We start from the raw sequence: 10,107 nt of genomic DNA on the forward strand, positions 1-10,107 counted from the left end.
TAGCCATAGAGCAGCAGCGCAGGCAGCTCCGGTGAGCGGGCCACGAGTCACCCGCCGCTCATCCGCTCCCAGGTGGGACGGGCTCCCGGTTGTTACTGCTGGGAAACCCTGTGATTGGCACATTGGGCTGTGCACTCTAAGGTGGAGCGGGTTCAGAACTCGCACGTGACGGTGGCTTCATCCGCGAGAGTTCAGGCCCAGGGCACCCGAGACTCCAGTGGTCTGCCCTGTGTCACACTTGTGTCCCGAGTGGTGGGCCTGTGACCGCTCTGCTCATGGCTCTGAGCCTGCCGACGGCGCTGTAGCCTGTCCTGGAGGCGATGGAGGGGTCAGGACAGAGCTCAGAGACATTCCCTCCCTCGGAGACCAGACTCCATGCGTTGGCGGCCTGGTGAGGCCACAGTGTGCGCGGTGACCTTCGACCCCGCTCACGACCCCGCCCTGGACCCTGGGAGGCACGCCTTCTCACCGTTGACACTGTCTGAGCACACCCATACTCACCTTGCTCTGGCTGGAGCACGGCAGGCCACGTGGCCATGGCGTGTGCGTGAACGGGTCTAGATGTCTTGGTAGTGCGGCTTCCTCTTCCTCTTCCCCCCTGCCCCTTCCTTGTTAGAAAAACTCAAGGTATAAAGCCGCAAGGACAGCCCCGGCCCCCAGCCAGCCCCCTGCAGGAACTGAGCTCATTGGAAATTCTGAATTCCTAATGGAGGTTACTCGGAAGACGCGTACTTAAGCCTCGTCGCCAAGGATGCGATGCAGGAGGGCTGGGGCGAGTGGTGAGGACTGGACATCTGGGAGCGTCCATCCAGGACGCAGCTGCCCCAGCCAGCATGTGCCGGGGGCCAGGGCGACAGTCTCGCCCCCCCGGTCCGCGGTGCAGAGGCCCTGTGCCACGCCGGCTCTCACCTGCCCAGATGGTCACTCCTCGGGTCGCTGTCCGAGCCCCAGACACTGGGGAGAGTGCCTTCGTGTGCAGTGACGAAGCGCTGGGTTAGGGACGGTGTCGGCCCTTTCTTAAAAAGAAGCTGGTATGACCATCTCTGTTTCGTGTCTGGGTCGTTAACTCGTGCCATGATAAGTGCGTAGGGTTCTTCGGAGTGACCTGGAAACGTGTGACTCGTAGTGTCGCCTCCAGGTAACTTCGTTTCGGATATTTTTGTTTCGAATAACACAGTGAGGACATCCGCTCTGCAATGGAGCTCTCTTCCTTCTCTCCTTCCAGATGGTTCTGACTCCAGAGATAAGCCAAAGCTCTACCGCCTTCAGCTAAGCGTCACCGAAGTGGGGACGGAGAAGTTGGATGACAGCTCCATCCAGGTACAAGCTTCCTGCTTAAGTGACACGTGCCAGCAGCAGCCGGTAGCACAGCGTGGGGTCGGCCCTGATGGGCAGAGGCCACAGGCTCTGCACCCACGCCGTTCTGCTCTGGGTCGCTTTGCTCTGCTCTGGTGAACAAGAGCAGACTGTGAGTTAGGCCCTGGCCGCACCTCAGGAAGTAGGGGCCTAGCGATGGCGGCTCACCTGCGGCCTCTGACCCCTCCACGTGGCGGTGACTGTTCATGGGTCTGCTTCAGGGCGGAAGGCGATGACCTTGCACAGGTGCCTGTCAGTCTGACACATGTGACCGGCACTCTGTAAGTTCTAGTTAAAAGGTGAGCCGGGTCCAGCTCTGGAGGACCGAAGCTGGAGCTCAGCCCCTTCGAGTGAGTGAGTCGGCACGTGGCACTTTGCAGGTGGACTTGGGCAGGCCACTGTGCTGTGCCGTTTTCCTCACGTTAAGTGACATGGCCTCTTGATTGTCGATATCGTTTTCAGCTCTGCCATTCTTTTAATGATCTGATAAATGGTAGCGTGACTGTATGCTTGCTTGTGTTGTTTGTTTGTTTTTGCCATAGGGCACGTGTGCTCGTGGGAGAAAGACCCTGAGAGGGAAGAAAGGAATCACCCCCGAGGACAGCTGAGCCGCAGTCCCTCCTCCTCTTGGGAGTTTTGGAATGCTCCCACACATGCCCAGCATTGTTTTGTTTTTGTTTCTGTTTTTAAGAGATTTTTGCTGTAGGGTGCAAGCAGTCACAGAGAGAGAAAGTGAGAAGTCGCTCTCTGGGGGAGGCCCCTGCTCTGTCCCCCTCTCGAGATTCTGGGCATGTGTGCACACGTGCCCAGTGTGAGGGACACCATAACCGCCATGTCACCTGCAGACCCCCGGCGAGATTTTCAGGCCACAGTGTCTGGGCTCAAACCACGGTTGGCCACGTTGAAGTCCAGCACCTTAACCGCCATGCCACACCACTGGCTCCCCCAGACCAGATGGTTTTAATGCAAAATTAAATCTGCCCGAGTCGCTGCAGCCAAAGCCAAGTTGTTATTTTGACAGTGCTTTGACCGTGTTTGCTTTTACAGTTGGAAGAACCCTCTTTAAAGCACCAGGAAGCCCAGAGCTTATTAGACTCCTCCTTTCCTTTTGAGGGGTTCTTGCAGTAGGGCGCGTGCACAGAGCTCATTAGATTACCTCTGTCCAGAGAGGGAGCTCGGCTTCGAAACCCCGCGTACCTGCTGCGCTCCTCACCCTGGGGCCCCTGGCCTCCCTCTCTCCCCAGCTTTTCGGCCCAGGTGTACAGCCCCATCACTGTGACCTGGCCAACATGGATGGCGTGGTCACCGTGACGCCCAGCAGCATGGACGCGGAGACCTACGTGGACGGTCAGCGCATCTCGGAGACCACGATGCTGCAGAGTGGCATGAAGGTGCAGTTCGGGGCCGCGCACGTGTTCAAGTTCGTGGACCCGAGTCAGGACCATGCCCTGGCCAAGCGATCCGGGGACGCAGGCCTGATGCTGAAGGGCCCGAGGCACAAAGCTGGGTGAGTGCTGCAGACCCGAGGCGGGGGAGCTGGGCTGGGCACGCTTCTCCTCTCTGTGGCTCGATTTAGAGCAGAGTCCAAGTGGGGTTGATTTTCAAGCTACAAAGACAAAGATCTTAACTTCATTTTAAAATTAGAAGTTCTGACTGGTTTTTCAATGTTTTGTATTCAAGCTTTGTTGTTTTTTAGACAATACACTGTACAACACCTGCTCCTTGGAGAGAAGACATGATTTTCTGTATAATTAGCATGTGAATGAGGCTTTTTCATATTTTATTGACCTGTTCCTGACTGACTGACATGGATTAAGTGCTTAAGGGATGGAGACACTCCAGCGCCACCTAGTGCCCCTCTGAGCACGGTACGGTGGCCTCCTGCTGGACAGGGCACCCATCCTGGTGTTTGATAAGACTGACCTGGGGGAAGGAGTGTGACCTACAGCCTCTTAGTGGTCTTTTTTTTTTTTAAGAGAGAGATTTTTGCTATAGATATTCGCCAGAGAGAGAGAGAGAAACGGACAGTGAGAAGTCACCCCCTTAGTGGGGAGGGCCACACTGCAATCCCTACTTCTCTATTCTCCTCTTGGGGTTTGGGACATGCATGCACACACGCCTGACGTGAGTTTAAGCCACTGGGTCTAGGACTTGAACCACGGTCAACTACATGGGAGTCCAGCGACATCTGCTGGACCCATTAATGGTCGTTTTAAAAACTTCAGTACGTAAGATCGACCTGTCATAGCGGTCAGTTTGGGAGAAGTGGCTGCAGCGGCTCTTCCCCTCGTGCTCTGCGACTGCCACGCCTTTGGGAACTGCCTGAGCTCCCACGTGGGCAGGCGCGTCTTCCTTGCACCATGACTGCTTAGGGATTATCCGTGCATTCACTGGGCCAGGCGGGCGCTTGGAAGTTCCTGGGCGGTTTCGGGCCTGGCCTGATCCTTCTCAGCACAGGGCTGTTCTCATACTTAGCAGAGAAAACTAGCAAGTGCCTTCATGCCTGCTTCCCCGGAAGATCCATTTCTTTCTTCTTTTCCTTTAAACTGAGCGTAGACCTCAGCCTACCTTCCGTTCTGTTCCGGAACAGCCAGGGCTTACTCCTCCTCCTCTAAGGCTCTGCTTTCCACCTGCCAGGCGTTGCCACGTCCTGCCCCTTCTGTCCTCTGTCATTGGTCGCCCTCCGCGGGGAGTCACGCGTGCAGGTCTCCCTGGGCTCGGTGACGCGAGGCGAGGAGGCGTTCCGCCGACCATCACAGCTCGTGCCCCGGCAGCACCTGCAGCGTCCGCTCTGCCTGAGCCTGACCTGAGCCTCGTATCCGGGTGGTCGCCGCTTACCCGGATGGCACTTGGCAGTGGTGGCTCTGTCACCAGATATGCCCCGTGCTCCGTGGCTGTGCTCGGTGGCCGCGCTCGGTGAGCGTCTGTGGGCCAGCCTTCGCTTCTCAGCCGTGTGCTTCCTGCTGGAGAAGCCTGCGGTGTCTCTTCGTAGCAGAGACCGTTAAGGAGACAGTTCAGGGCACTCCGAGGACGGGTGCTGGGAAATTCTGTTACTAGTTTTATTTTTAGCAGAACTCATGGAAATTGCTTAGCAGTTACATACGCCATTCCCGTGTCTTAAATGCTAGTTTTTTTTTTTTTTTGGAGAGGTTTTATCGCTATAGGGCACGTGCGCTCACCAGACAGATAGAGACATAGAGCGGTGGCCGCGCTCGGTGAGCGTCTGTGGGCCAGCCTTCGCTTCTCAGCCGTGTGCTTCCTGCTGGAGAAGCCTGCGGTGTCTCTTCGTAGCAGAGACCGTTAAGGAGACAGTTCAGGGCACTCCGAGGACGGGTGCTGGGAAATTCTGTTACTAGTTTTATTTTTAGCAGAACTCATGGAAATTGCTTAGCAGTTACATACGCCATTCCGTGTCTTAATGGCTTTGTTTTTTTTTTTTTTTGGAGAGGTTTTATCGCTATAGGGCACGTGCGCTCACCAGACAGATAGAGACATAGAGACAGAAAGCGAGAAATCACCCCCCAGTGGGGATGGTCACACTGCAATCCCTTCTCCCCCATTCTCCTCTCGGGATCTTGGGCACGCACGCACACACGCCCGGTGTGAGTTTTAAGCCACTGGGTCTGGGACGCGAACCGCGGTCGACTACATGGGAGTCCAGCGACATAGCCATTACGCTAACTGCTGGTTCCCTTAAAGGCTAGTTTTTAACGAGCGTTAGTTTGTCCTCTTGTCAGACTGTCACGGAGTTCTGGGTGTGGAACCTACGTGTCTCATGAAGAAACCTCAGTGTCTGCAGCTTCTCGCTAGTTACCTGCAGGCAGCCTGCTCATGTTGGCAGGCAGCTGGGTATTTAAGGGACTTCAGAGGGCACACTATGGACCCTGACAGCCTGCACTCAGCACCGTTGTCATGTCGCTAACGTGCTCTGAACACTGCTCACAGTCGGGGGCGTCCCCGCGGACTGTCTCCATAGCCAGAAAACCGTGCAGAGGGCCTGGCTGGGGCTTGGCAGTTTGGGTGGTAAAGAACTTTGCATGGTGGTGTGTCTGTCACTCTTGAATGGCAGTTATGGACAGAGCAGGGCAGGACAGCGAGAGAAAGCTAGGGACAGCGATGCTGCGTGTCACTGCAAGGTGGCAGGGGATGAGCCACGCTGTGTGTCACTGTGCGAGGTGATGGGAAGAGCTGTGCTTGCTCCCATCCCCAGAGACTGGAGGGCGGGGCTGCAGGCACCTCTGCTGGGCAGGCTCGGTGCTGGTTGGCGAATGTCTGACCCCGAACACGCGCCGGTGTGTGCAGTCAGGGACGATCTGGCCCTTCGTGGAAACCTGCACTTTTCCGAGTCGTCACGTGGCACTGTGCCGCGTTACAAGGAGGTTTGATGTCCTCAGCGTTGAGGTAGAGGAGGGATCTATACCTGTGCTCTCACTTGAAAACCCGTCTTGAGCTCCCGTACCCTGTATGGGTAGGGTATCGATTGAACCTCCTTTCACCTTACTGTGGTGCGATGGGATTGCATGGTGTACTTTTTAAACGTTATACGAAAGAACTTGATTCTTCTCGATTGTCATGGACAGGAATTTAGGAAATCTAGTCCTTGATTCATCCTTACTGGTTTTCAGCCCTTTTAGGGCTCCTTTTTCCTCTTTGGGGCTGGGGGCCCCTGTTGAGTGGGGCAGTAGATTGCACTCTCCCTCTTTTCCAAAGAGATATTTTGCTCCAGCTTGCTAGACAGTTCAGACAGACTGCTTGTAATCTGAATTCATTTTTTATAGCAGCTCTGGCATTTTAAGATTTTCCAGAATCTTTGAAGTTGGCCACCTGCTGGGAACCCGCCTGGCAGAATGGAGGCGTGTGGTGCCCTGCCCACTGCGTGGGTTCTCTGAGCCCAGTGAACTTCCAGCAGGCAGCAGGCACCATGCCCACGACATCCACTCCACCTTCGAATGGAGGGCTGCTTGCCCTCGGTGCGGCCGCCTCGCCCTCCCTCGTCTGGAGACAGGGTCCCGGCCGCTCAGTCTTCACGGCCTCTTCATGTGCTGTGGCCCGCGTCACCTGGCTTGCTCCCCCCGCTCGGGCTCTTGGTGCCCAGCCCACCTCTTGTTACAGAGGCACGGTTTAAGACGTGACCCTGAGAGTTCGGTATACACGAGTGGAGAAGTGCGTCAAGTCACGGGGCTTTCTGTAAGTGTGTGCTGAGAGTAGCGCCTTTTTGCAGCTCTGCAGACAGTGGGGTAGTCGGCTGTGACCATTTCTTTGCTGTTATTTGGAAAGACTTTGCCTTGCCGCGTGAAAGCTGTGAATTGTTTGTCCCTCCCCACCCTGACAGGATTGTTCAGGAGACGACGTTCGACTTAGGAGGAGACATTCACAGCGCGACAGCGTTGCCCACAAGCAAGGTGAGTGATGCCGCCCCTCGCAGGACGCCGTGGCAGCTGTTCCGATGTGGCGTCCCCAACTCCCGTCACGCGGACGCCCGGCCTCAGCTGTGGGCTGAGTCACAGAGCGGCCTTGCTCCCGAGGCCAGGGCGCTGTGCCTTCTCTTCCAAGTGGCACGTGTGTGCGTCCTGGGCATCCCCGTTGGTCACATTGTCCCCAAGGCCACAGGTGTGGGGCCCCTCCTCCACCAGCCTCTCCTTCCTGTCCCACACAGTCGCTGTCTCCTGCTGGCAAGGACCCCACCCTGGCAGCGCGGGCCCGCAGTGACCCACATATCCATGCTGAGCAGTCCGGGCCCTGCCCTGCTGTCTGTGGGTCTCTCAATGGCTGCATCTCAGCAGGCCACCATGCCCGGACCGTGCTGATGTAGTGGGGCCTCATCCCAGCAGGCCACCGTGCCCGGACCGTGCTGACGTAGCGGGGCCCTCTCCGTACCTCTCAGGGCCTGTGCAGCGTTTTTGCCCATCGGGTGGCCCCGAGTCTTAGTCCTGTGGTCCCGAGACCCCAGAAATCCAGGCCTTCCCGAGGACAGCCCACAGCATGCAGCAGCGGCACCTTCACCTCCCCAACCTGCAGTCGAGGCTCAGCCTGGAGTCGGGAGGGCCTAGGTGTGGCACTTGGGCGTCCTGTGGGAGAGCTAGGCCTCCCCCCCCCCCCCCGTCTCAGACACCTGTTCACAGCATGGCCACCCCTGAAAAGCCCCTGGCCGGCGCGGCTTCCTGACACCGTGCCTTTCCTTGGCCCTCACGGCCTCCTGCCCGCTGTGGGCACCAGGGAAGTCTTGGCTGCCAGATCCGGCCCTGGCCATGTGCCTGTCCCGGCAGGTATGACCCAGGCCCCTGCTGCTCCACGCACTTCCCTCCTGGGCTCCTAGGGTGTCGGTCCTCTGAGTCTCCCCTCCTCAGTCCTTTCAGGCTTGACCTGCCGGGTGTAGACAGCCGAGGATGCAGACCTGGGGCGGCCTCTTCGCTTTCTGCATGTCCCCTGGGTGGCCTCACAGCAGCCTCATGACACGTTCCCCTCACCGTGTGCCGTGCGCCCTCGGCCCCATCTCCAGGTCTCGCACGACGCCTCCCCTCGGGTGTGTGACACACGGTTCAGACCCCACGTAGCTAAGCCGAGCCAGCGTGCCCTTCCTCCTCCAGAGCTCAGTGTGCAATGCCACTGTCCACAGCGTCTCGCGCCCTGTCCCCAAGGCCTCCGCAGGCAGCGGCCGCCAGGTTCTGTCTGCTCTAACCCAAGGTGGGGACCCAGCTCACTGCCGTCACTGCCCCTCCTGTGACGTGTCTCACGCCAGCTCCAGGTTTTGCAGCTGCAGGAGCCCGTGTGCTTCTTACCCTCGAGTGCCAGTGCTTCTGGGCACGCCACGGGGACACTGCGGTCTCCCATGGCCACCCGGGCTCTGCTGCTTGGGTAGGTGGTGCATGCTCTGAGCGCCCTGTGCTTCCCTTCCCGGACAGAGCACTGCCAGACTGGATGGCGACCACGTGTCCTCTGCTGCCAGCACCACGGAGCGGGGGACGGTGAAGCCGGCGAGCAGAGCCGAGCAGCATGACGGCCGCAGGCAGGAGAGCAGGTGGGCAGCGTGTTCTCGCCTCGGGTGGGCCGGTGCGGAGCTGCAGCTGGCTGGCGGTCGTGCCGAGCGCGGTTCCTTTTCCTTCCCCCTTTCCCTTGACGCTGTGCACCTCTCCCTCCTGCCGGGGGAGCCCTGAAGAAGGGGCACGTTGAAGCTGAGGGGTTGCTGCTCTGAGAAAACATAGGGAGGAGTGGTTCTTGTAGGGTCTTAATATTTGATCGGTTCTGATCACCTGGGCATTTGTAGAAATCCCCACGTTTAAAAATAACTGAGTGAAAGTGTTTTTGAGAGTTTTAAGGGCCATGGAGTGCCACGTGGGCCTCTCCTGGCCTCGGTGGGCCGTGGCTATCTGCCTGCCGAGAGAGGCAGAGTTAGTGTTTTCTTCTGGCCCTGTTCTGGCCTCGCTTTCTGGGGCAGAATATTCCCTCCTTTACGATTTCTTCCTTATGCTTTTTAGTATGTTTCATCTTTTTTTTGGGGGGGTGGAGGTTGCTATATTGTTCGTGTGCTCACCAGAAAGACAGAGCGAGACAGAGAGACAGAAAGTGAGAAGTCACCCCCTGGGGGGATGGCCATGCTGCAATCCCTTCTCCATTCTCTTGGGATCTTGGGCACGCACGCACACACACGCGCCCGGCGTGTGTTTAAGCCACCAGGTTCAGGACTCCAACTGCAGGCCACTACATGGGAGTCCAGCGACATAGTCATTATGCCAATTGCTGGTCCCAATATGTGTCATCTTAATAAAACAGAACCATTTCCTTACGGTGACCCCCGGAGTTATCTGAGTACTGAAGGACGATGTGGGCCCTTGGGCGTGGGGCTCTCGCAACAGGTGCACCCACGTATGCCCTGCTCGAGCCGTGTTCCTGGACTGCAGCCCGTGCTTGCAGCTTTCACGGTGTCCTTGCTGGCAGCCTTGGGCCTGCGGCGTGTCTCCTCCATGACTCCCTATAGATCCAGTGCCTGGGACGGGTCACTGGGTGGGGACTTGACCAGGGCTCCTGCCAGTCCTTGGGAGGAAGTTCTTTCTCTCTGCCGTCCAGCAGAGGGCGCTATGTCTGTGCTCGTCCCAGGACGATGCTTCTGCTTCTCTCAGACGTTAAATGCGCAGGTTCCCCAGGGAGCCCAGTGTTGCCTCTGTAAGCCCTGGTAGCCGTGCGAGCTTTTCAGCTCTGTCTGGGGGCCTCGTGGGCACGGAGCTGCAGAAGCAGCAGTCCAGGGGGTCGGGAGGCCCCTCCAGGCCCTGGTAAGGCGCCGTCGCGACCCTATGCCATAGGGGCTGAGTTCAGGTATGGGAGGGCAAGGGTGGCCGTGATGGGTCTCCATGCACAAGAGCAGAGGTGTGTGCAGAGCACAGTACATGGTACCTGCAGCTTCAGGGTGGTCGCAGCTGCTCGTGTGGGGGAGGAGGTGCTCCCCTGCCAGGTGACGTCCCGTCGCCCCGCCCTTTATTTCCAGTTGAGTTTGCAGGAAGGTGAAGCACATCTTCCTGGGCCTTTTCACTGTCAGTTTCACTTGTCCCGTTTTCCCGAAGACAGTTTCAAAGCATTCTTCCTGGTCACCTCTTGTGCAGTTAAAGCCGATGCAGATACTGAAGTGTTAATGAAGCTAGCCCCTTATGTGTTTGTTCAATTGTTGTTTTGGTAATGCTTTGGGAATTATTTTTATTTAACTATTTTATTTATTTACTTATTTTAATTTGACCAAAGAGGGACAGAGCGAGAACGAGA

The 10,107-nt window shown here is 57.5% G+C and overlaps 1 protein-coding gene across 1 annotated transcript in view; it reads left to right on the forward strand.

Annotated features, from left to right (window-relative positions):
• Nucleotides 1-10,107, forward strand: part of AFDN (afadin, adherens junction formation factor) — a gene marked incomplete at its 5' end in the record, with an annotated part of 80,927 nt that overhangs the window by 23,154 nt on the left and 47,666 nt on the right. Inside the window, 4 exon segments of the mRNA XM_014586389.1 lie at nucleotides 1,226-1,320; nucleotides 2,601-2,863; nucleotides 6,689-6,758; nucleotides 8,259-8,374. Coding sequence (XP_014441875.1) covers nucleotides 1,226-1,320; nucleotides 2,601-2,863; nucleotides 6,689-6,758; nucleotides 8,259-8,374 — 544 coding nt within the window.

This window comes from Tupaia chinensis, unplaced genomic scaffold (genome assembly GCF_000334495.1).
Source record: "Tupaia chinensis unplaced genomic scaffold, TupChi_1.0 Scaffold000132_1, whole genome shotgun sequence".
Lineage (NCBI taxonomy): Eukaryota > Metazoa > Chordata > Mammalia > Scandentia > Tupaiidae > Tupaia > Tupaia belangeri.